Source organism: Geotrypetes seraphini, chromosome 2 (assembly GCF_902459505.1).
Source record: "Geotrypetes seraphini chromosome 2, aGeoSer1.1, whole genome shotgun sequence".
In the NCBI taxonomy this organism is placed as follows: domain Eukaryota; kingdom Metazoa; phylum Chordata; class Amphibia; order Gymnophiona; family Dermophiidae; genus Geotrypetes; species Geotrypetes seraphini.
Window position 1 is genome coordinate 316176814 of NC_047085.1, and position 27189 is coordinate 316204002.

The 27189-nt window shown below is 46.2% G+C and overlaps 1 protein-coding gene across 1 annotated transcript in view; it reads left to right on the forward strand.

Moving 5' to 3' along the window:
• SNRK (SNF related kinase) overlaps positions 1 to 27189 on the forward strand; it is a 107587-nt gene that overhangs the window by 67244 nt on the left and 13154 nt on the right. Inside the window, exon 4 of the mRNA XM_033930079.1 lies at positions 15108 to 15242. Within this exon, the coding sequence (XP_033785970.1) occupies positions 15108 to 15242 (135 nt within the window). The remainder of the gene's footprint in view (positions 1 to 15107; positions 15243 to 27189) is intronic.

Genomic DNA, 27189 nt, shown 5'->3' on the forward strand with positions numbered 1-27189 from the left:
GCCCCCAGCAATTCGCCCCTCACATTTCGCCCCCACACATTTCGCCCCCACACATTTCGCCCCCCGGATGTTTCGCCCCCACACATTTCGCCCCCCCACATTTCGCCCCCACATTTCGCCCCCCCACATTTCGCCCCCACATTTCGCCCCCACACATTTCGCCCCCGTCTCGGAGCGCAAATCCTTACCTCGGAGCGCAAATCAGTCCAGCTACTGTTGTGAGCGCGAGAGAAGCCAAGGGGGATCGAGGCTTCTGGAGAGATGCAATCAACTGCAGCATTAGACAGCTGTATTAGAGAAGGGTGGGATGTGTGTGCTGAACACGGCTACTTTCCCCTCCCCCCATACACGCCAGTGATTATCCAAGCAGGAGCACCTGGCCAAAGCGAGACAGCGTCCCGCGAGAGCTGTGCGCGAGCGAAGCCTAGGGGGGGTAGGTCAGTCCAGCTACTGTTGTGAGCGCGAGAGAAGCCAAGGGGGGGGGGGTAGGGAGACGAAGTCTGGGGATGAAGGGGGATCGGGGCTTGGGCCGAAAGGGAACATGAGCGAAGCCAAGGGGGGGTAGGTCAGTCCAGCTACTGTTGTGAGCGCGAGAGAAGCCAAGGGGGGGTAGGGAGTCGAAGTTTGGGGATGAAGGGGGATCGTGGCTTGGGCCAGAGCTCCGTGCTATGTGTGTCATGCACACATGGAACGTAGCACCTGGCCAAAGCGAGACAGCGTCCCGCGAGAGCTGTGCGCGAGCGAAGCCTAGGGGGGGGTAGGTCAGTCCAGCTACTGTTGTGAGCGCGAGAGAAGCCAAGGGGGGGGGTAGGGAGACGAAGTCTGGGGATGAAGGGGGATCGGGGCTTGGGCCAGAGCTCCGTGCTATGTGTGTCATGCACACATGGAACGTTAAACATTGTGTGGAAAGCAAGGCATGAGGGATTGTAGCAAGGCAAGAAACTAACTGCAACAACTCCAAATCTAGCCTCAAAACCTTTCTCTTTAAAGATCTATACCTAGGTTTAATTGCTCATGAGACTCAGGCAATGGCCACATATCAGACATTCCATTTCTCCCTCTTCTTTTCCCCATGCCCCTTTATTTTTATGCAATGTGTCCCAACCATTTTCCCCTTTTAGCGTGTTTTGTCTTTAATACCATGCAGTCTGTCTTTTTACTACCCCATTTTTACTTATATTTTAAATTTTGTACAATGTAAACCTCTTTGGTAATTAACGCAGTATATCAAAGCTAAATAAACTTGAAATTTGTATACATTTTGGCTTCTTTTATGCACCATGAAGAATATGCGCTCCCTGTGAAGAGTGCACACCATTTGCAGAGAGCATATATTGGGCATGACCTGGATTGGCCACTGTTGGAAACAAGAGGCTGGGCTAAAACAGGATTTATTTTTTTAATTTTTTACTGTGCTAAACAAAACAGTCAAATAACATTCAAATAACAAGTAAAATGAAATACAGTGATAAAGTGAACAAAAACTAACCTGTCAAATGAAATAACAGTCCAAACACAACACAGTCAAATAACAAGTAAAATGAAATACAGTGAACGTCAATCAAAATTCAAAATTGTATGCTATTCCTCTGAGATAGTCGATCAAATTTCGATTGTCCAAGTCCTCCACAATACGCCGAATTCTTGCAGAAATAGCCGCGTATTTCTTGTTTCGCGCATTGACAGGATTGCCTGCTATAATCTGCGTGATTTCAAAATTGTGAAGTCCTTGCTGTCTTTTCAAGCAGTTGATGAAGCGGTATATATTGGGGAAAAGTGAGCCGCAGGTTTCTTGAAAGCTGCGATGCCAGCCCTCGACGTCATTGTTCGTCCGATGTTGGCCTTTCAACGTTCGTTGATGAACATTCCAAAACACAACTGGAAACAATGGATTCTGGCGTCCTCTTCGGTTCATTCGACCAATGTAGGTGTCCTCGAAATAGTTGGCAATGGGTAGTGCTTCTTCTGGAAATTTGGGATCTTCCAGCAGCTCTTCAAATGATTGCACAACAATGGCCGGAGGCAGAAAAGCAAGAGCTGGTATCATGCGGATCCACTGTGCAAATTCGTGGTCATTTTGGTAGCGCACTTTCAATCCTTCATTCTGAACTCTTCGCCATATTGACTGCGACAAGTGGAAGAAGCAGCCTGTTTTCTCCATGTTAGGAAACTCGATTTCAAACGCTTGAATTGCAGCTTGTTCAAAATCGGTCATCAACTGCTTCGGTTGGAGACCTGGCTGCATATTCTTAAGCTGCTGCAGCATCTGTCGATAGGTTGTTCGGGTCTTGTTCGGCAACAGCGCGTACAATGCTGGAATGATGACACCACCGTGAACTGCATGGATCGTATAAAGCTGCTCGAACAAAGCTGGTGCAGTAGAAAACGTGCCATCAGCGAACCATTCACTGCTCTGTGCCAACGAGTGGAGATTATCCCTCGTTCCAAATATCAATATTCGGCTGGTTCCAGTCCCTGAATAAAAATAAAAATAATTTAGGCATAAATATAGGCGGTGGATGGAGGAAACCCCTCAGTTGGGACGGGACATACATGGGCTTTTCAAAGTCCAAAAAAGGGTCAGAAATAGTCAGGGGTGCAGAAAAAACAACATTTTTCGACGAGCTCAATTCGCTGGCATCAAAAAATTCCGAAAGACAAAAAAAAAATTTTTTCTTCATTATTTTGAGCTATTACGTTAATGGAATGTTTCACAAATTCTACTAAAATTGTACCAAGTAATTTAGTAAAATTAAATGTGGAAGATTATATAGCAACAATAATTCAAGATAACGCTTAAAACGGCTTAGAAAACTAAGACATACTTGTTTGACCAATTCTAATAAATTAAGAAATTTTGGGCCATTTTATGTGCCACAAAGTGATATAAAATGCGAGCAAATAACGCCTACATGTACGAGTACATAATGCTAATAGCTTGAAAAGAAAAGTTTACCCGAGTCCCACAAAAGAAATTGCTGTTGGACGCCATTGATATTGATCTCCTGAAATTCTGGCGGGATGACGAGTTGATCAACGGTTTGAGGCAGCCGCGGCATACCCTCGACTTGTCTTGACGATCGAATTGATCTCTTTAGCGAATCTTTTCTAGGCAGAAGCGCTCCAACGTTTGCATGGCTGCCTGAAATGACCTCACTAAGAATCTGCTGTGGCGTCTCCTGTGTCGACCTTGCCCTGGAAGTAACTTCATTGATTAATCGAACTACTTCAGGCCTTGCTGCCTGTGCTGCATGATTATGTATATTTACGATTTTCACAACTTCGCCATCAATTCCTTCAGTCCAAACGCGTCCTTTACACCTTGACCGCTTTTCGCATACCCAAATAGCATGTCTGTCATCTGCTGTTCGTTTAGAGAATACATAAATATGATTTTCGTAAACTAGCTTCTTCTTGCCACGCTTTGAAAGAACTGATTCCATAACAAAATAAATCACTACACAGATCAGTTAATCAGGAAATCGAAAGGACTAAATGACCAAGAGGCAAGAACATGTCATATTTATAGAAGCTCTGGTGAATTTTGCAAAGTCATTGGCGCCAGATTGGCCGAATTTAGCACTGGCGACTATACATACATTTCGCCCTCGCACCTTTCGCCCCTGAGCGTTTTCCCCTACTTCAGGCCTTGCTGCACTTATCAGCGCGCTCCAGCGGGATAAGCTCATGTTCCCTTTCGGCCCAAGCCCCGATCCCCCTTCATCCCTTTCCGCTGTCTAGCTCTGGCCTTGGGCCCGATCCCCCTTCATCCCCAGACTTCGACTCCCTACCCCCCCTTGGCTTCGCTCAGCTCATGTTCGCTTTCGGCCCTAGCCCCGATCCCCCTTCATCCCTTTCCGCTGTCTCGCTCTGGCCTTGGGCCCGATCCCCCTTCATCCCCAGACTTCGACTCCCTACCCCCCCTTGGCTTCGCTCATCTCATGTTCCCTTTCGGCCCAAGCCCCGATCCCCCTTCATCCCTTTCCGCTGTCTCGCCCATGCCCCGATCCCCCTTCATCCCTTTCCGCTGTCTCGCTCTGGCCTTGGGCCCGATCCCCCTTCATCCCCAGGCTTCGACTCCCTACCCCCCCTTGGCTTCGCTCAGTTCATTTTCCCTTTCGGCCCAAGCCCCGATCCCCCTTCATCCCTTTCCGCTGTCTCGCTCTGGCCTTGGGCCCGATCCCCCTTCATCCCCAGACTTCGACTTCCCTACCCCCCCTTGGCTTCGCTCATCTCATGTTCCCTTTCGGCCCAAGCCCCGATCCCCCTTCATCCCTTTCCGCTGTCTCGCCCATGCCCCGATCCCCCTTCATCCCTTTCCGCTGTCTCGCTCTGGCCTTGGGCCCGATCCCCCTTCATCCCCAGGCTTCGACTCCCTACCCCCCCTTGGCTTCGCTCATCTCATGTTCCCTTTCGGCCCAAGCCCCGATCCCCCTTCATCCCTTTCCGCTGTCTCGCCCATGCCCCGATCCCCCTTCATCCCTTTCCGCTGTCTCGCTCTGGCCTTGGGCCCGATCCCCCTTCATCCCCAGGCTTCGACTCCCTACCCCCCCTTGGCTTCGCTCAGCTCATGTTCCCTTTCGGCCCAAGCCCCGATCCCCCTTCATCCCTTTCCGCTGTCTCGCTCTGGCCTTGGGCCCGATCCCCCTTCATCCCCAGGCTTCGACTCCCTACCCCCCCTTGGCTTCGCTCGCGCACATCTCATGTTCCCTTTCGGCCCAAGCCCCGATCCCCCTTCATCTCTTTCCGCTGTCTCGCCCAAGCCCCGATCCCCCTTCATCCCTTTCCGCTGTCTCGCTCTGACCTTGGGCCCGATCCCCCTTCATCACCAGGCTTCGATACCCCTTGGCTTCTCTCGCGCTCACAACTCCCTCCCCCCCTTGGCTTCGCTCGCGCACAGCTCTCGCGGGACGCGGGACGCTGTCTCGCTTTGGCCAAGCCTCGATCTTGGCCAAGCCTCGATCCCCCTTGGCTTCTCTCGCGCTCACAACAGTAGCTGGACTGATTTGCGCTCCGAGGTAAGGATTTGCGCTCCGAGTCGGGGGCGAAATGTGTGGGGGCGAAATGTGGGGGCGAAATGTGGGGGCGAAATGTGTGGGGGCGAAATGTGTGGGGGCGAAACATCCGGGGGGCGAAATGTGTGGGGGCGAAATGTGTCTGGGGGCGAAATGTGGGGGGTGAAATGTGGGGGGCGAAATGTGGGGGGCGAACCTTCCGGATCCCGAAAAAAGACCAGGCTTGTTGTACCGTTTGCCATTTTTTGGAAGTGTTCCTAAGTCATTGCCTCGTAGTTTCCTTTCCTGAAGTTTAAAGTTGTCGCTATGGTTCTCTTCCCTTTCGGTATTCCTACTTCAACCTTGAACTTGATCATATTATGATCACTGCTTCCCAACGGTCCCACTATTTCTACTTCCTTTGCAGGTCCCCTTAACCCATTTAGGATTAGATCCAGAGTGGCATTTCCTCTCGTTGGTTCTCTAACAAGCTGCTCCATGAAGCAATCCTGTGTAGCTTCCAGGAATTCTGTCTCTCTAGCGCATTTTGAGCTTCCAAGACTCCAGTCTATCCCAGGGTAGTTGAAGTCTCCCATAATAACTGTATTCCCGCTTTTGCTTTCTCGCTTCATCTCGGCTTCCATTTCTTCATCGATATCTCCGGTTTGTCCAGGTGGACGATAGTACAGGCCTATCTTTATTTCAGGCCCTTTCTTTCCTGGTATTTTAACCCATAGCGATTCTAGCTTGTTGGCCGTCTCTGCTGTGTCCATTTTTGTCGATCGTATGCTTTCTTTTATGTATAGGGCTACTCCACCTCCTTTCTGTCCTGATCTGTCCTGGCGATAGAGTTTGTACCCCGACAGTGCTGTATCCCATTTGTTTTCCTCATTCCACCATGTTTCTGAAATTCCAATGATGTCTATGTCTTCTGCATTGGCCAAAGCCTCTAGTTCCCCCATTTTGTTTCTCAGGCTCCTTGCATTGGTATATATGCAATTTAGATCCTGGTGTTTTGTTGTCTTCATTTCCATTCCCTGCGCTTCAGTCTTTATTTTCTTCTCTTTTGCTACAATCTTTCTAACCTCCTCTTCTGGGTTAGTCGACTCTTGCAATTTGTCCCTTGCTTCTTCCCGGCCTTTTTTCCCCTCAGTATCTTCACAGGATACCTTCTTCCGAATCGTCGACGCTTGGTCGACTGTCGGCTTTCCCCTTCTTGTTAGTTTAAAGCCTGTTCTATTCCTCTCCTGACGTTGTTTGCTAGAAGTCTAGTTCTTGCCGTGCTCAGGTGTAGTCCATCTTTCCTGTAAAGCTTGCTCTTGCCCCAGAATGTTGTCCAGTTCCTCACAAAGTGGAATCCCTCTTCCTCACACCATTTCCTCATCCACGCATTTATTGATTGTAGTTCTTCCTGCCTTTTCACATCTGCCCTAGGTACTGGTAGGATCTCTGAAAATGCTATCTTCTGGGTCCTCATCTTCAGCTTCCTTCCCAGAATCTTGAACTGTTCTATCAGCTTGCTTCTTCTATAGTCTCTCCTGCTGACATCGTTCGTCCCGATGTGGATCATTACTGCGGTCTCTTCTGTCTCCGCACTGCCTAGGATCTTTCCAATGTTGTCCACGATGTCCTTGGTTCTTGCTCCTGGGAGGCAGGTAACCAATCGATCCTCTCTCCCTCCTGCTATGTGGCTGTCCACATGCCTCAGGATCGAGTCTCCCACTAGGATCGCCGATTTTCCCTTCTTCAATTTTCGCTCCGGTCTCAGGTCAATGTCCTTGGTGTGGTTCGCTCTTTCTTCTTCTGGGCCTCGACTAGCCAAATTCTCCTCTTCCTGCAGTATCCCTCTGTGTATGTCTTCTTCGAGGTCATCTGTTTCTTGTTCTCCCTTCCATGTTGGTGTCGGGGTAACTTCTTCTTTCATACGAAGTTCGTTCTCTTCCACCTTCATCCTGTATGCTTCCTCAATGAATTTCTCAAGTTCCCTGACTTCCTTCTCAATGTGTCTCTCTCTCGTGAAGACTTCAGCTGCCTTGATTGGGTCCTCCATGGTGTAAAGTCCTTCTAGTTCCTGTATCTTGCCCTCTAGTCGCTTGACTTCAGTCTTCAAGCTTTTCAGCTCCTGACACCGGCCGCATACATATGACTGTCTCCCCGAGGGGAGGTAGTCATACATATGACAGTCCGTGCAGAATACTGGAAAGCTCATCTTCTGGTTCCCCTCTGCTTCCATTGGTGCCCTCTCTCACTCTCTGCTTGCTGCAGGTGTCTTTTCTTTGCTCTCTCTGCCTTCTGCTGGTGTCCTCTGTCTCTCTCTATCAGCCTGCTGTTTGTGTCTTCTCTCGCTCTCTCTGCTTGCTTCTGGTGTCCTCTCTTACTTTCTCTGCCTGCTTGACGCCTCCTCAGTAACCTTGTGTGAAAGACTTGAAAGACTAGTCCCTTTGCAAAAGCCCTTCGCAAAGGCGCTCTCGCTAAGGCGAGCGCCTTTGCCGCTCGCCTTCGCCGCGCGCCGAACGGCCGTGCGCCGTTGGCTCGACTCCTGTTATGGAGGAGCCCAGTCGGTCTTCGATGACGCGGTGGGGGTGGGCGGAGCTACTCTCGCCGCTGCCCCGATAGTATTTTTGCCTGTTCTTGCTTCTTTCTGCTCTCCTTGGCTCTCCCCTGCCTCTCCTTCTCTCTCTCTTGGTTCTCCTTCGCTCCTCCTTGCTTCTCCTCCGCTTCTGCTGCTCTCTGCCGCTGGCTCGACTCCTGTTATGGAGGAGCCCAGTCGGTCTTCGATGACGCGGTGGGGGTGGGCGGAGCTACTCTCGCCGCTGCCCCGATAGTATTTTTGCCTGTTCTTGCTTCTTTCTGCTCTCCTTGGCTCTCCCCTTCAAGAAGGATATAACTCTGCTGGAGAGGGTGCAGAGGCGAGCCACAAAACTAGTCAAAGGTATGGAGAATTTGAGCTACAAAGAACGCCTCAGAAAACTAGGACTGTTCACCCTCGAAAAGAGAAGATTGAGAGGGGATTTGATAAGAGACTTTTAAAATATTAAAAGGATTTGACATAATAGACCAGGAAGAAGCATTACTGACATTTTCAGATGTGACGCGGACAAGAGGTCATAGCCTGAAACTGTGTGGCAGCAGGTTCAGGACAAAAGTCAGGAAGTTCTGTTTCACACAGCGAGTGGTGAGCGCTTGGAATGCTCTCCCAGAGGAGCTTGTGGCAGAGACTAGTGTTCAGGGTTTCAAGCGCAAGTTGGATGCACACCTTCTTGCAGATCATATCGGGGGGTATGGGAAATCCGGGTCTCCAACAGGGAGCACCTAACTGGGCCTCCGCGTGTGCGGATCGCCGGACTAGATGGACCTAGGTCTGATCCGGTGAAGGCGTTTCTTATGTTCTTATGTTTAGCCACAGATACAAGTGCAGAAGCATCAGGATTAATGTGCTGATTCAGCCTTGGCCAATGCAGAAGCCATTCAGTCTATGTGCAGACATTCCCAGGGTCAGATTGTTCAGTATAATAGCCCAAAAGTCTTTGCTCGCACTCTGGACCTGCCAGCACACTAATGCTGTCAAAGGTGATAGTGAATAGCTGCACATTGGACTGCATTCTCCTCTTACTCTGCTAGCCTAGGTTCAACTGTTCATTGAAACTATTCCAGGCTCTGTACATAAGAACATAAGAAGTTGCCTCCGCTGGGTCAGACCCGAGGTCCATCGTGCCCAGCAGTCCGCACCCGCGGTGGCCCATCAGGCCCATGACCTGTAATGTGATCCTTCTCTAATCCCTTTTATCCTTCTATCCATACTCTGTCTAAAACCTATCTCTACCTCTATCTGTATCCTTCAATCCCCCTATCGTTCAGGAATTTATCCAATCCTTCCTTGAACCCCCGTAGTGTACTCTGCCCTATCACAACATCCGCGTAGTTGAAATAAACAGTTGCACCTAAGCTGGCATTGTGAGAAGGATGTGGTCTGATGTGCATCAGTCCACCATCACCTCTTGCCACACAGTTTTGTTGGGTTTTTTTTTGTAAGAGAAGAGGGATCGAGGACAGCTACCAATGCCCATGTAGAATTCTGCATTATGCAGTTAAGTACAATTCTCTCTCCCCCCCCCCCCCCGCCAGTAGTCTTATAACCTGTCCCTAGCACATGCTTGTTCACAGTGATTTGTAACAGCTGGAGTTGCAACATCTGATCCCTAGCAGGCAGACATCTGCAGTAGTTAACATTTTATGTATTAAAAAATACAAGAGACCCCCCCCAAAAAAAAAACAAAAATCCCAAAAGAAACTGCAGAAATGACTTACAAGATGTTGAGACTTTATTAAGGTCAGTTAAACGTTGTAGTGTGTGGTATAGTGGTTAGAGCTACAGCTTCTGCACCCTGAGGTTGTGGGTTCAAATCCCACACTGCTTCTTATGACCCTGGGCAAGTCACTTAATCTCCCATTGCCCAAGGTACATTAGATAGACTGTGAGCCCACTGAGACAGATATGAAAAAATGCTTGAGTACCTGAATGTAAACTACTTAGGCTATAAATGGTATATAAATACTAAGATAAGATACAGACCAAGGACCTGACACAGTCTGTGTTTTGAAAAACACTTCAGGAGTCCTGTTTGGGAAAATAATGAAATGAGACTGTAGCAAGTATATGTGTTGAAAATAACATATGTGAGATGTGTGTTATAGTGTGTTCTGGATAAATACTAAACTGATGTGTAGAAGAAGCACAATGAGTGATATGTGTGCAGTGATAGGATGCTAAAAAGACACATAGGATGGACACAACATATGATAAAATTTGTGCAGTGTGGTATGGTGATCAAGGGGTTGAAAGCCCTGTGAATGGAAACCAATGTGGAGCTGGTGATCTATTGTATGTAGAATAAGTGATCCATGATCAAGAGTAGAGAATGGCACATGGAAAAACTTTGTCCCTGTCCCCACGAGCTCAGTCCCGGTTCCCGTCCTGTCCCCACGAGCTCAGTCCCCGTCCCTGCAAACCATCTGATCCCTTCCGCACAAGCTTTGCATAGTTTTATACTGAACTTATTTTATTAAAGTATAAAAGAAACAATATTCTGTACAATTGTCATTTTATAAATCAAAGTTCTGGCTGCCAAACTAGAGAAAGAGATGTTCAGCTGGCAGGGCTTTGTTTATAAATGTTTATCAACACAACTAATATACTACTTTATTCTAAAGCAAAAAAAGAAACTTTTTTTTTCTACCTTTGTTGTCTGGTTTCTGCTTTCCTCGTCTTCTCATTCATTTCCTTCCATCCACTGTCTGCTTTTTCTTCCCTATGCTCTGTTACTGTGCCTCTCTCTTCCATCTCTCCCTCCACTCCCCCCCCCAATTGGTCTGGCACCCATCTTCTTCCCTCTGCTCCCCCATAGTCTGGAATCTCTCTTCCCCATTTCCCTTCAGTGTCTGTTCCTCTCCACCCCACTTTCCCTCCCTCTCTCCCTTCCCCAGTTCCCTTCAGCGTCTTGTTCCTCCCCACCCTACCTTCCTCGTTGCTGGGTCCTGCCTTTGCGGAAACAGAAAGTAGGCAGGACCCGGCAGTGAGAAAGGCCCGAAGCAAGCAAGAGCAGCAAGTTGTAAGCTTCCCTCTGTCGCTGATCTATCTCCCACATGCTCTGGGGCTCTAATGGTAGCACTGACCGTGCCGGCTTCCCTTCTCTTCCTTATTCCCCCCCCCCGGGACGTAACTTCCGGTTTCGGAGGGAAGAGAAGGGAAGCCGGCATGCACAGTGGTACCGTTAGAGCCCTAGAGCATGAGTTCAAGTTGCTTACTGCCGTGTTTTTTTGTTTTTTTTTTTTAAAAGGTGGGAGTCAAACACTGAACTTTCGGCAGCTTTTCATGCTGTGCTGAGTCAGCCTGGGGAATCCCCAAGCCAGTGTGAGGGTTTTTAAAAAATGTTGAGCAGCGGTGGCAGCAGGATTCGTGACACCCGGCTAAAAGGCACTAGGGAGAACACTGTCGTGTACACATTTCCTACAGAGTTCTGGTGTAGTGTCATAGTTCTACTGTTAGACAAATATAAAAGGCGGTAATATAAAGATTTTTTAAGGCTAGATATCAGAAAACTTCAGTCCATACAGCCTCAATTATATAGTTTCTTTATTCTTTTGTCTTTTATCTTTTATGACCTCAGTAGTACAAACTGTGAGAAGATTTTCATTCACAGTATAGTATGTACTAAAATCTTCATCGGTCTATCTTATTTATTTACTTTATATATATTATTTAGTTTATTATTCAAATAAGTTAGAAAAGGTTACTCATCTCTTTATCAGAGCATAGCAGGGGTTCTTCACCGACATAGGCTATGTTTCGCCGCTAGGGCTTTATCAAGGTAATCCCCTGATAAAAAAGAGAGAGATAATATATCATAGTTATTAGTCTAAAAAAGCTATTCAGCAGTTCTTATCAACAGCTCCTAGGGGTATCGTTTCTAGCCCATATAAAGCAGTTGAAAAAAGTTTACAATTATATCTTAAAAGTTGTTAAATACCTTTGTTATGCCGATTCCACACGTACTGCCATCATTGTAGTTTGGTTTAGGCAGAACAATATGGCCGCGGCGTTTTTTATGCAAAATAAAAGCGTCATGATCTCATATACACGTACCCAATCAGCTTCCAGAACTAGCCCCGGGTCATTTAAACCAGTGTCATCCATTCTACTTCTGCATTCAAACCATTAGGTTTAACAGTATTTAAAGTATAGATTTTTCGTTGTTCCTTGAAATTCAAACGTTCATTATAATTCCCCCCTTCCCACCCTATATTAACATGATCAATAATTCTCCATTTAAGATCAGTGATTTTATGTTTCTGAGTTTGCCAGTGTTGCACAAGAGGTGCTTCGAGGCTACCGGTATTTATTTTAGATTTATGCTCAGTAAGTCTTATCATTATTTTCCGACTTGTCCTACCTATATATACCAAGTCGCACGGACATTGAATCGCATAAATCACATGAGTACTAGTGCAGGAGGTATTCATCTTCGATTTAAAGGTTTTGTTAGTACCAGGGTGAGTCCATTCAGGGCCTACTAGTGCCTGGGCACACCATTGGCATTGTCCACAGGTTTCATGAGTAAATTGTTGGTCAGTATCAGCAGTTTTATTTTTATCCTCAAATTTATATAGGGATAAAAATTCCCCTATAGTTTGTCCTCTCTTATATGATACAGTAGGATATTCACCAAAACAAGAATGGAGCTGAGCTACTGACCAGTGTATTTTAATAGTTTGAAAAAATCTACTGCTAAGGTCAGTAAAAGGAAGCACACATATCATAGTTTCATCTATATCGGTAGCTCTTTTTTCTTGAATCAAAAGAGATCGTTGGGCATACTTAGCTAAGTATGCCCAACGATCTCTTTTGATTCAAGAAAAAAGAGCTACCGATATAGATGAAACTATGATATGTGTGCTTCCTTTTACTGACCTTAGCAGTAGATTTTTTCAAACTATTAAAATACACTGGTCAGTAGCTCAGCTCCATTCTTGTTTTGGTGAATATCCTACCTACCGGTAAGTATTACCTACCGGTAAGTACTTACCGGTACTTACCGGTACCGGTACTTAGCTAAGTATGCCCAACGATCTCTTTTGATTCAAGAAAAAAGAGCTACCGATATAGATGAAACTATGATATGTGTGCTTCCTTTTACTGACCTTAGCAGTAGATTTTTTCAAACTATTAAAATACACTGGTCAGTAGCTCAGCTCCATTCTTGTTTTGGTGAATATCCTACCTACCGGTAAGTACTACCTACCGGTAAGTACTTACCGGTACTTACCGGTACCGGTACTTAGCTAAGTATGCCCAACGATCTCTTTTGATTCAAGAAAAAAGAGCTACCGATATAGATGAAACTATGATATGTGTGCTTCCTTTTACTGACCTTAGCAGTAGATTTTTTCAAACCATTAAAATACACTGGTCAGTAGCTCAGCTCCATTCTTGTTTTGGTGAATATCCTACCTACCGGTAAGTACTACCTACCGGTAAGTACTTACCGGTACTTACCGGTACCGGTACTTAGCTAAGTATGCCCAACGATCTCTTTTGATTCAAGAAAAAAGAGCTACCGATATAGATGAAACTATGATATGTGTGCTTCCTTTTACTGACCTTAGCAGTAGATTTTTTCAAACTATTAAAATACACTGGTCAGTAGCTCAGCTCCATTCTTGTTTTGGTGAATATCCTACTGTATCATATAAGAGAGGACAAACTATAGGGGAATTTTTATCCCTATATAAATTTGAGGATAAAAATAAAACTGCTGATACTGACCAACAATTTACTCATGAAACCTGTGGACAATGCCAATGGTGTGCCCAGGCACTAGTAGGCCCTGAATGGACTCACCCTGGTACTAACAAAACCTTTAAATCGAAGATGAATACCTCCTGCACTAGTACTCATGTGATTTATGCGATTCAATGTCCGTGCGACTTGGTATATATAGGTAGGACAAGTCGGAAAATAATGATAAGACTTACTGAGCATAAATCTAAAATAAATACCGGTAGCCTCGAAGCACCTCTTGTGCAACACTGGCAAACTCAGAAACATAAAATCACTGATCTTAAATGGAGAATTATTGATCATGTTAATATAGGGTGGGAAGGGGGGAATTATAATGAACGTTTGAATTTCAAGGAACAACGAATGATCTATACTTTAAATACTGTTAAACCTAATGGTTTGAATGCAGAAGTAGAATGGATGACACTGGTTTAAATGACCCGGGGCTAGTTCTGGAAGCTGATTGGGTACGTGTATATGAGATCATGACGCTTTTATTTTGCATAAAAAACGCCGCGGCCATATTGTTCTGCCTAAACCAAACTACAATGATGGCAGTACGTGTGGAATCGGCATAACAAAGGTATTTAACAACTTTTAAGATATAATTGTAAACTTTTTTCAACTGCTTTATATGGGCTAGAAACGATACCCCTAGGAGCTGTTGATAAGAACTGCTGAATAGCTTTTTTAGACTAATAACTATGATATATTATCTCTCTCTTTTTTATCAGGGGATTACCTTGATAAAGCCCTAGCGGCGAAACATAGCCTATGTCGGTGAAGAACCCCTGCTATGCTCTGATAAAGAGATGAGTAACCTTTTCTAACTTATTTGAATAATAAACTAAATAATATATATAAAGTAAATAAATAAGATAGACCGATGAAGATTTTAGTACATACTATACTGTGAATGAAAATCTTCTCACAGTTTGTACTACTGAGGTCATAAAAGATAAAAGACAAAAGAATAAAGAAACTATATAATTGAGGCTGTATGGACTGAAGTTTTCTAATAGTTCTACTGTTTTCACAAATTGTTAATTACTTTGTATACTAAAACAAAATCATGCCAGTTTTTAATCAGATTTTTTTTTTCAGTTTGGTTTCTAAATAAAATCATGCCAGTTTTTAATCAGATTTCTTTTTTTCCAGTTTGGTTTCTAAATAAAATTATGCCTGGAAATTGTCAATGGTGAAGAATAAGCATGGTTCCCTTTTGGACTAATTTTGGATATATTCATAGGCAGAGAGAACCTGTTACTTTGAATTGGAGTGCCATTGCACTAAGGAACATTTTTGTTTATTTGGGAAGGCTGGAACACTGGAGTTGCCCAGCTACTTAGGGCCATGCCACCAATGCTTGAGAATACTTTACTTTCTGCCAAGCCCATTAATATGCTACCTGTAGGCTGATGTGCACTACTTCTTTCTTGGTTTTCATCTTTATTTTCATGCATTCCAGAACAGAAAAGGTCAAGACTAGAACAGTGAATTTCTGGCATTGCTTATGACACACCTATTAAGGTTAACGTGTTAATGCTGAAGTTCTTCTGTAACGCATGTGGTCATTTTCTTTGTTTGGAAATGTTCCAAAATGTGTCCCAGCTGGATTACTTGACTTGTTTCTTCTCAGCTACAAGGCATTTGTCAAGAATGCTAATTTCCCTTTTTGTGACTAGCATTGATTGTAAGTTGTGTGAGCCACATGTCCACTTTGAAGAAATCATTCATGTGCACTGTGTGCTATTTTTCTCTTTGTTTTTCTTTAGTGCCCTGGAAACCAATAAGTACAATCACATTACGGCTACGTACTTTCTGCTAGCTGAGAGGATCTTGAGAGAAAAACAAGAGAGAGAAATACAAACCAGATCTGCTAGCCCTAGCAACATCAAAGCCCAGTTCAGGTATAATATATAATGTGATCATTTTGGGTGCAGTTTTTAATTTTAGCAAGACAAATAGGGGTCTCTTAGACAGTGTCCTATAAAGGTAATGCAGTTTAAGACTAATAGAGTACATTTAGCAGTATGCACTGATGGAAATATTAGTGAGAGACTTGCATAAGAGGAGGTAGGAGTTATTAGTGTGCTTCATTATCCCTCTTTTGCCAAGTCTAAAGAGCTACACATTCTAAAAGGGAGTGTGGGGTTTTCTCTTTGTATTTCTGTAAATTATAATAAAATGCATCACAAGAAGCTTAGTCGCAGTTTGAAGCCCCCTGTCAAAAATCAGGAGTAAAAACCAAAATGGGGGTGCGGTCCTATGGCTCTTAACCCCCTACATGTGCTTCCATAGACAGCCAGTATTGAATTTAAAGCTCTATTTTGATTTTAAAATATATGGTGATAGTCCATTACAATCTAGTTGGTTTATTTCATTTAAACAATCTGAGTTACTTGAAATTTCTACATGATTTATCTATAATCTACTCATGAGAAATTTAATTCTAGTATGACACTATTTGAACCTGTGGGTGGTCGGCCTCTTCTCATAAGAGAGCTCTTGTAGGGAGCTTCATTTGCATTTTTTTTTGCTCCTCCTTTACCTCTGGGCTGTCTTTCAGCTCCTCGATTGTCTTCCTACAAGCGAGACAGTAGGAGCTTGTTTTTTCTGCTCATGTTTATTTTCATTTAAATTAGTTTTTTGAGGTTTTTTTTGCTAAGTTTGTGAGGCTTTCGGAGCTGCAGAGGATCCCCTTTGTGGGACAGCTTTGGCTGCGGGAGAGCGCAGGCTCGAGGTCGAGGGCCTGCTTCCAAAGGGCAGACTGCTTTGCAGTGCACCCACTTGGACAGTCTGCAGTTTGGGGACTCAGGAACCATTCCCTTGGGAGCAAGACTTGCTCCAGGTTCATGCGCAGTGGGCTTGAGCACAGGCTGCATGATTCCATGGCAACTTTTTCCAGGTTCAGGACTGACTCTGTTCCTCCTCCCCTCCCCCATTTGCATGCACTTGATCCAGTGGGGGTTGATCCGGCAGGTGCGTTGGGCTTGAGAGGTAATCGGAATACACAAGCAATCTGGATTCCAGGCTTCTTGAGGCAGATATTTATTTTATTTTTAATTTATTTCTTCCATTTGTGCGTTGCACATACCTATACAAGCTCTAGGCGACATTACAGAGGAAGGGTTTAGAAGAGGGTAGGGAGGAGTGGCGAGGAGAGAAGCATGTAGAATATTTCATAGAAATTCCTAACTTTACAGATAGGAGCACCATCTATGTAAATGATATCTAAATGAATTAAAGGAATATGGAAAAAGGAATAGAAGGGAGGAACCGTTAAACAATAGAATTCAGTTGATAAAATAAAAAGAATAGGGGTAAAAACAATGGAATAAAATTTTAAATAATTCATAAACTGAAAAAAAAAATCAAATAAGTCTGACAGAAGTCCAATTTCCTGAAGCAGCTCCGTTGCCTCAGCATATTTTAAATAATTCCAACAGCAAAAGTCCAGATGGGACAGATATCAGCTCGGGCTTTATAGCTGCTACAGCCCCAACTCATCGCTTCCAGGCAGAAGATGCAGAGAGATAGAACAATCCAGCGCCAGCAGCTCTCAGCATGGTACAGTGATGTTTGAGGCTTATATGATTAACAAGGGCCACATGGAACTCTCTAGAATCATGGCCCTGCTAGCACCAGGGGTTTCTCTCCCCAGGAGCACTGTTTCCAGCAACAGTGCCATGCATAGGTCATGGATACATGGTCAGATGACGAATTGGATAATAATGATTCTATTTTAATGCTTTTGTTCTCCCAGTTAGGGTCCTCCATAGTAGGAGGTGCTGCTGTATCCCTGCAGGGCAGGATCCAGATTTGGGGGAAGATCCGGACCTTGGGGAGGAACCAACTGTACACATGCTGTTTAAATCAGAGATACCAACACGCTGTATGCGTATCCCCAGGGGCCTACGTGCATCATTGTCAAGGGGGGTTATGGTGGTGGTATGTGGTGCGGTGCTGTAAGTCTTCCACTCTCCTGCTGCTACTGCATATCTTCCTTTTGCCACCATCGTTTTCTCTCGCCAGCCCTAATGGACTGGCAGCAGAAGCTCACTGTGCTTTCAACTTCTACACATAGCTGCCGCTAGCATTAATTTAGCGATTCCATCAGACAACCTCAGGGCCTTTACTAGGCTGGACCGCCTCAGATATGCAACTTCCTCTTTCCTTGGAGGCAGCCGGCCTAGCAAAGGCCCTGAGGTTGTTTGATGGAATCACCTCCAAGCCCTGACCTTTTAATCTCCCTCCCAACCCTATGATCTCCCCCCTCCCCTAGGCCTACTGAGGTACCTTATTGGTCCAGGGGGGATCTTTGTGGCAGGAACGTGACCAACTTGCCCCTGCCTCCTCGTGGCTGCCATCTTAAAGGAAAAAAATAGATGCTCACAGCATTTCCTGTAGTACCGTGAGCTGCCACGAGAGCACACAGCAGCTATTTTAGAAGGCTGCCACAAGGAGGCAGGAGCAAGAGGTTGCGTTCCTGCAACAAAGACTCCTGCTGGATCACCAGGTACCTCGGTAGACCCGGGGTATGGAATTGTGGAGTTGGGATGGAGATTAAAGATCAGGGCCTGGAGAGGGGAGAGAATCCCTTGGCTATGGGTTGGGGGGAGGAGGGAGGTGATAAGTGAGACCTGTGAGAGGTTGGAAGGGAGAGATGTTAGACCAGGGGGAGGGAAGGAGGGGAGAGAGAGATACCAGACAGTGGGAAGGAGAGGAGAGAGATGCCAGACTGTTGGAAGGGGGGAAAGGAAGGAGAGAGAGAGAGAGATCAGACCACTGGGAGGAGAGAGGGAAGGAGAGAGATGTCGGACCATGGAAACAGGGAGGAATCCCCTGTCCACTGTTTGATCCATAGCACCCTGCGGGTGGAAATGGAGTAAGCTGACATCTTGCTTACGACTCTGAAAAATTCATACAGAGCATCAGCCATTTAATCCACGTCAGTCATTAAAAACTGGAGATCTTTGTCCACATGTCTGAATCATGGCACAACTTAAAATGGCCAGCTGGGCGACAGCTGCTTTCAATTCTGAGGCCATGGTCTCGAAAGCCTTTTGTGTGGTCCTGGGCATCCTTCAATACCAGCATTTTGATAATCTGCACTACCTGTGAATCCACTTTTGGGGGAAAAGAAAGCACACTTACTGTAACCAAGTGATATCTGGGAACAGCAGGCAGATATTCTCACATGTCATTCATGGAGCCTCGTACAGACAGCGTTAAAAGTGAACTGAGCAAACTGCCAAACAAAGGACAGTTACTTTTTGGGAAAGCATATGGCCAGCGTGCAGGGCTGTAAACCAAAATCTTTGCTGGACAGCAGACCTTGAGCCTCTAGAGCAGGGGTGCGCAACACGTCGATCGCGATCGACCAGTAACTCAGGAAGGCAACGCGAGTCGATCGCCCAGCTGTCATCTGCTGCCGCTGCTGCTGAACATTAAAAAAAAAAACGGCTTGGAGATTTCAGCCCGTAGCGAACTTATGCTCCGTGGCTCTAACGTGTGCGTGTCGGCTTCCTTTCTCTTCCCTCCGAAACCGGAAGTTATGTCCGGGGAGGGGGGGGGAGAAGAAGGGAAGCCGGCACGCACATGTTGAGAGCCCTGAAGCAAGCGTTCGCTATGGGCTAATGCGGGAGACAGGTTAGTAAAGCATTTGCTCTTCTTGCTGCCGGGTCCTGCCTACTTCCTGTTTCCGCGAAGGCAGGACCCGGCAGCATTTCCCCCAATAGGTCGATCGCGATCTTGGGCCAATCAGCCTTCCTCTCCCCGACGGCAGAATTAACGTCGGGGAGAGGAATGCTGGTTGGCCGAAGCAGGGAGAGCTTGGGGCTGCGTCGGCTTTCGGGCCTGTTATTGGTGGCGGTTTGGGTCCTGGTTCCCGATGGCAGTGGCTTGGGAGAGGGCAGGGAGAAAGAAAGAAAAAGGGCAGGCAGGGAGACAGAAGGAAAGAGAAACAGAAAAAAAAGAAAGGGAGGCAGAGAGAAAGAAAGGGCAGGGAGAGAGGAAGGAAAAGTTGGGGAAGGGAATGAGGTCTAGAGAAGAGGAAGCATACAGGCTAAAAGAAAGGAAGAAAGATTGGATGCACAGTCAGAAGAAGAAAGTGCAACCAGAGACTCATGAAATCACCAGACAAGGTAGGAAGAATGATTTTATTTTAAATTGAGTGATTAAAATGTGTCTGAATTTATATCTGCTGTCTATATTTTACACTAAGGTCCCCTTTTACTAAACCGCAATAGTGTTTTTTAGCGCAGGGAGCCTATGAGCGTCGAGAGCAGCGCTGGGCATTCAGCGCAGCTCCCTGCGCTCTAAAAACTGCTATCGTGGTTTAGTAAAAAGGGAGGGGGTATATTTGTCTATTTTTGTATGGTTGTTACTGAGGTGACAGTGCAGAGTCATCTGCTTTGACCTCTTTGAAAAACCCTGGAATAGGAATGATAATTAACATTTTCTATGCGTACAGTGTGCGTTGTGTTTTTTTAAAATTTTATTGTTGGTAGATCATTTTGACTTGGTCATTTTAAAAGTAGCTCGCAAGCCCAAAAAGTGTGGGCACCCCTGCTCTAGAGGGTCTGTTCAGGATAATGTTTGGACCTGCAGATGCTACTGCCAGTTCTCTTGAGGGCCTTCAGTCGGAGATCTTTTCTGACCTCTAGACAAACATTTGGAGTGGCTTGGTGCCTTCAATCTTCAAGATCCTGCTCCGTCACAGCTCCAGAGAAGCTGTCATCCGATCCACCATGAATCGGAGGATGGTTGTTGGCCTATTGGGGGCATGGGCAGAGATCACCACAGATCGCTGGGTGCTGGACATTATGTAGGAGGGAGGTACAAGCTTGAGTTCTTTTGTTCCCTCCTGAACCTTTTATTAGATTCTCCTGGCAGGGAAGACAGAAAAAGTGGCCAAATTCAGAGCGACAGTGCAAAGATTGCTAGATCTGGAATCCATAGAGCCTATATCAGAGGAAGACTCGGGCTCTGGCTGATACTCTGTATACTTCATCGTGCCCAAGAGAGGCTCCAAAGATTCTAGACCTGGGGGCCGATTCTAGACCTGAAAGCGGTGTCCCACCCTCAAGATACCACATTTCCAAATGGAGACGGTGAGGTTGGTGATTGCATCTGTGGCGCCAGGAGTGTTTCTTGCTTCCCTTGATGGAGGCCTATCTGCACATCCCCAATTTTTTTGGAGCACAGGAAGTATTTGTGGTTTCATGTGTTGGAGCAACACTTCCAGTTTGCAGCTTTGCCCTTTGGGCTGACCACATCATCACAGACCTTCACCAAAGTGATGATGTGGTTGCAGCTCACCAATGCAGTACAGGTATACTCCATCTGTACTTTTAGTACAAAATGAAGTACTTGCTGAGTTTGTTTTGGGGTTTCCAGATCAGTTTTGTTACATTTTTTTCTTATGCAACCCTTGTCCTGAAAAGTGCCTCTCTCAATTCTGCTTTAAATGATTTTGATGCTGTATTGTTTGATTCTTTACTCATTGCTGCATTAAAAACCATTTGTGGATCTTGGAAGGACCTCTCACAAATTACCTATGTTAGATAGTGGAACCAGATTTGTTTGCTCTACAGATATGAGCTTTATATTGCCCAAAAATCGAATTCTTATTTCTTTTAACAAGAAATAGTCAACCCTACAGTTCACATGGCTATTCTAATTCTTTCCGGTGATGTATGCATCTCTTATTTCTGTTCACTGTTATTTATTTATATTGTATTTTATTGTTGGTTTAAATAAACTAAGACTTAAAAAAAAATCAAAACTGTCAGAAGTAATTGCTGCTTTTTATGGGGGGGTCGGGTGGGGACAGAGGGGATTCCTCATGGGGTCGGGTGGGGACGGAGGGGATTCCTTATGGGGATGGGTGGGGATGGAGGAGATTCTGTCAGGGATGGGCAGGAATACTGGTGGGGACGGGCGGGATTTCTGTCCCCATGCAACTCTACTCTGTACAGTCATTTCCTTTCCTAAGGATTGTCTTTTCCTTGATTTGTAGTTATCTACTAAAGGTTTGTTTGCTTCCTTTCCATGATATCTACGGGAACTTTTTGGCATGCCTTTCAAAACAATCAACATATGTCATTGTTTTCCTCCTGGTGGTGTTCATTCTACCGGCTAGTTTGTAGGCCTCTGTCTCTCTGGGTATGTGCGTGTGCCTTCCCGGTCAGCTAGGGGGCGCGTCTCCTCAGCGTGGCCTCAGTTCTTAGTTTTCCACGGAGCCAGTAAGCCCTGTCTTTCTTCTCTGCGTTCGTTTCTAAGTGCCTTCCTGCACCGCGGCTTCTTTTGTTGTTTTTACTTCTATCGGAGTCGCTGTGCATTGCAGAAGTCCAAGCTGGCGTTTTCACGCCCGCCGCCCCGGTGTCAGCAGCAGCAGAGGGCCCCCCAAAAGCCACAAGTCCCTGCGGCGGCTAAGCCTGTGCCGTCTTTTTGACTATCCTGGTGTGAGCATGCCGCCCCCGTTTGTCCACGAGCCTTCTCCTCTTCCCATCGGAGGTTGTCTCAGCCTGTTCTGTCACCAGTGAGAGCTGATTACGTCGGACCTTTTGGGTTCTCTCCATCATCCGAGATGGTTACTCCCTTCAGTTCCTGAGGGTTCCTCTGGACCGGCCTCCAAGAGAGTGTCTTTCCAACAGGACGCAACTTCCCCTTCTTCTGCAAGAGGCTCAAGCCCTCCTTCGCCTCCGGGCGGTGGAGGAGGTCCTTGTGTGTCAACAGGGCACCAGGTTCTACTCTTGGTACTTTCTAGTCCCCAAAAAGACCAGGGACCTGCGCCCTATCCTGGACCTCAGAGCGTTGAACAAATTCATGGTCTTTCGCAGATTTCTAAGATTCCGGGTGGGGGATCTTCATCTACAGTATCGGGTTCTCCCTTTCAGCCTTGCATCCTCCCCGAGGGTCTTCACGAAGTGCCTCGTGGTGGTGGTGGCGGCCCTGCGGACGCAAGGTCTTCAGGTATTCCCGTACCTTGACGACTGGCTCATCAAAGCGCCGTCCAGGCCGGAGGTTATTGCAGCAACCCTCTATGCGTTCCCTCCATTCCCTCTGATTCTGAGGACTCTCATCCAGCTCAAGTCTATCCGCGCTACCAGGATTTTGATAGCGCCTCGGTGGCCCAGACAGCCGTGGTTCTCCTTTCTGCTTCGACTCAGTGTCAGGGAGCCTCTGCTTGTGCCTGTGTTTCCTTCTCTGCTGTCTCAGGGTCAGGGTTTGCTGCTGCATCCCAATCTGCAGTCTCTGCACTTGACGGCTTGGTTTCTCTCGACGTGATTCCTTCCTTCCATTTCTCTCAGTTTGTCCAGGATGTTCTCGGGGCCTCTCTGAAGAGTTCCACTCGCCAGTGGTACTCTCAGAAATGGACTAGATTTGCTGCGTGGTGTGCTACACATCGCATGGAGCCTCCTTGTCTTCCGTGCTGGATTATCTGCTGCACTTGTCTCGGTCTGGTCTCAGATCAGCATCTATTCGATTCCACCTTGGTGCCATTGCTGCTTTTCATCCGCCGCTTGATGGGAAACCGCTCTCTCTACATCCGGTGGTTTCCCGGTTTATGAAAGGTCTTCTCAATGTCCATCCTCCCCTCAAGTCTCCTCCGGTGGTTTGGGATCTGAATGTGGTTCTGGCTCAGTTGATGAAACCTCCATTTGAGCCCATCGATAAGTCTCTTTTGAAGTATTTCACTTGGAAAGTGGTGTTCCTGATTGCCCTCACGTCTGCTCGCAGAGTCAGTGAGCTGCAGGCTCTGGTTGTGGACCCACCTTTTACTGTTTTTCATCATGAGAAAGGTGGTCCTTCGTACTCATCCTAACTTCTTGCCTAAGGTAGTTTCGGATTTCCACCTCAACCAATCCATTGTTCTTCCTGTGTTTTTTCCTAAGCCTCATTCTCATCCTGGAGAAGTGGCACTACACACTCTTTACTGTAAGAGGGCGTTGGCTTTCTACGTGCAACGCACTCAAGCTCATTGGACGTCTCCTCAACTCTTCATATCGTTTGATCCAAATCGGTTGGGGCGTCCTGTCTCCAAGTGCACCTTGTCCAACTGGTTAGCTGCTTATATTTCCTTCTGCTATGCTCAGGCTGGTCTCCCGCTGCAGGGTCGGGTCAAGGGGCATAAAGTCAGAGCAATGGTGGCGTCTGTCGCTTTCCTCAGGTCCACGCCTATTGAGGAGATTGCAAGGCCGCCACTTGGTCCTCGGTTCATACCTTCACCTCACACTACTGTCTGGATACTTTCTCCCGACGCTATGGCCAGTTTGGCCAGTCAGTTTTGTGTAATCTGTTCTCCTAAATTGCCAACTCTCCCACCGTCCCTTTCTGGTTAGCTTGGAGTTCACCCACATGTAGAGAATATGCTGCCTGCTTGTCCTGGGATAAAGCACAGTTACTTACCGTAACAGGTGTTATCCAGGGACAGCAGGCAGATATTCTCACAACCCACCCATCTCCCCGGGTTGGCTTCTTAGCTGGCTTATCTTAACTGAGGGACCACGTGCCTACGTTGGGCGGGAAGGCACTTGCGCATGCGCAGTGTGGGCTATCGAGAACTTTCCAAGTTCTTGAAGTGTCTGTACTGGGGCTCCGTCGATGAAGTCACCCATCAGTGAGAATATCTGCCTGCTGTCCCTGGATAACACCTGTTATGGTAAGTAACTGTGCTTTATGGTTGCCTGAGCCATTCACTGATATGCATTTCCCTGAGGCAATTCGGCTTTAACACGAGTTTCATATCTTTCGTTTGGTCAAGCATAACATCTGCTCCCAGGTCACGGTCTCAGGGATAATACCTGGTTTGGAGTTTGGCTATACAGCCCCCATGTCTTTGTGCCACTATGTGAGATTTTGGCTCAGTCCTGTGGGACTTTGCCCAAGGAATGTGGACCCCCTACAATTCCCAGGCTTTCCAAAAGTAGTTGTTTCATTAGCACTTATACAAAAAAAAATTGCAGTTGGCCTGGCTATGAATAGCTTGATGTCCTTTTGTCAAGGGCTATTGCTATTGTTAAGAACAAAGTAGTGAATTTCCCTCTAGGTGCACCTAGAGAGAGCCAGGGATGATATCTGGAGCCCTGGACTGAGAGAGGCTTAGGCAGTCAGGCAAACCCTCACAGATCTGCCACTTTGGTAAAGCGTGGTGGCCAGCACAATCTACGCAGTCTGCAGAGCCAGAAGCTTGGCAGGGATTATTTTTATGGTATGTAAATTGTGACAAACACAGAGCCAACTCTGGCTTTGTCCCAGGGGTTAGTGAAAGTAAAGCATAGTCCCTTTGTCAGAAGAGCTGACCAAGTTACGTGTAAAGAATTGGAATGGGCTGACTACCCCTCAGATCCTGAGTCAGAGAATGAAAGGCAGGAGTATAATGTTCCCAGCAGAATGTGCCTTACCTGTTTAAAATTACTAGAAAACCTGCTAGGGTTTATCATGAGAATTTGATACATGTTCCTTTAAGAAAACCCCAACTCTGGTTGCCCAGGAGAAATCAAACTCAGTTCCCGGGACTCACATAAGAACAGAGCCCTAAGAGGAAGCAAGGGGGAGGAGAATCAGCAAGGAAGCCAGCAGGAGTGCCGACCAGAAAGCAGGTCAGAAGCCAAGCAGGAGGATGATGAGAGAAGTCATACCCTTCACCCTAGCCACAGCCAGGATGTAGAAATGGTTGAGGATCTGCCAAACTTGTCCTCGGCTTCTGACCATTATGCAGTAGAGGAATTTATGGATACCTCTGACTTACCTGTTGAAGTGACTGTTCAACCAGAAGGTATGGATATTGGTCATTAAGTAGACCCGTGTGAAAAGAACCTGTTTTGAATTTTTCTGTGAAAGAACTGTTTGTTTTGCTTATATTCGGCAAGTGGCATGCAGGTGCTGCAAATTAAGCAGAGAGAAAGGCCCCGATTCACTAAAGTCAACGATCGTCGCTAAACCTGTTTTAATTACCCTCCTGATGTTGTTTCTCCTTAAATGTTTTTCTATTTTCTTAAACAATTGTAATTTACCCCCTCTTTCCTTATGTATCACTATTTAATTATGTATATCGACTGTATGTTTATTAGTATAAATTGTCTTATTTTGTCCCCCCAAATTATTATTGTTATACGCATTGAAAATATTTGATATTGGGTTTTACATCAAAATTTTAATAAACTTGAAACTTGAAACTTTAGCAACAATCGCTTCTAACCAACCCGATTCACCCCCCCCCCCCACTACAAAGTTAGCTTCCAAAAAAAGCACTGGATCCTCCTCAAAGGAGGAATTATGCTGTTTGTACTCCTTCCAACAGGCGAGCAATTTTTCCTGAAAGTGCAGGTCATGGTAAAGGACTAAGGGCAACACCCATTGCTGCCTCCTCTGCTTGGTACTCCCCCTCCCACTGAATCCAAACCCATGCATGATTTGAAATTGTGTACGTCCCAATCTCTGCCCGACTGATCGAACACCAACATAAATCAATACGGGATTGAGTACCATGTGCCCGGGACATATGGGTGAAATCCAATTCCTCCCCATGAAGAACTCTAGACATCCACTAGATCCAAGGCAGCCTTGAAATTGTTAAATGCTTTTGCACCCACCACTCCCACTCCCCAATACCATCCAACAGGGGATCACTAAGGGTATTAAAATCACCCTTTACTAAAATGGGAAGATGACTATAAGGCTTTGGCTTAGTCAGAGTATTATAAAAAGGTTTTATCGCACACACTGGGGGCATACACACGGCAAAATGTCTTGTGATCATCCCCCGACCTTAGCACAATTCTTCCATCAGCAGCTCTGTCCAACAATTGTAGCTGATCCACTATTCCTTTACGGAATAGTATAGCCACTCTCTGCTGCTTAACTGTTGCAGAGGCAGCAACAGTCCTCCACCCACTATCGTTTCAATTTGGCATGTTCCAAGTCGCTTAAGTGCATCTCTTGCAAGAACACAATATCAACCCGATGATGTAACTGTTGCAAAATTTTTTAGCACTTAATGGGGAAATTAATCCCTCCTACATTCCAGGTCACTAACTTCACCATGGTTCAATCTCAACATGTGAATTGCCAAAACCCCCCCCAACAACCAGAGAAGCGACCCCATCATCCCAGCCATTAACGTCACCATAGCCCAACCAGATCCAAAACCTTCCAACTCTTACCTGAATGTAACTATGTGGTGGTCCATCTCTCCCCCCTCCATCCTCAAGCTAGCATCAGGTTGGCAAAACGGAATACAAGGCCCCATAGAGAAAAGGATTACCAGGTCATCAAGTCCTCGCTCCACTTGAACTGAGAGGCCTAATCCCCTTTAGGGTGCTACCCCTCCCTCACATAGCCCCAAACATACATCACCAACGACCCCTCTACCCCTCTCTCATCACCTCATTTGCGCACTCTCACACACACGCACACCTCGTACAACCTACCATATCAAGCCCCCCCCTCATATCCTCTAATTGAGGAGGAACCCACATATATTCATACCCCAGTCACTCCAACAAACCCATTCAGTCCCTGTATATCAAAAATCCAAAGGTTAACTCCACCATCCTCCCATAGCAAGTTCATGGAGGGGGACACTGGTTCTTGAGTCTTTTGCTGGCTGCGAGGGGCTGCACCCTTCTTCCCTTGTCTCCATTGCCCAGCCGCCGCCTCAGATGTATTAGTTGTATCTTTAGTCGCATTGTTTCTCACCTCCAGCGTTGTCAAAAACTCTCCATGCCTCCTCCAAAGATCGAATTGTTCTGGTTGCAGTTCCCACCGTCAGGGTCAGCGCAAAGGGGAAAAGCCAGAGATACCGAAGGCCTTCAGAATGTAAATACTGTGAAATAGGTCTCAAGTGTC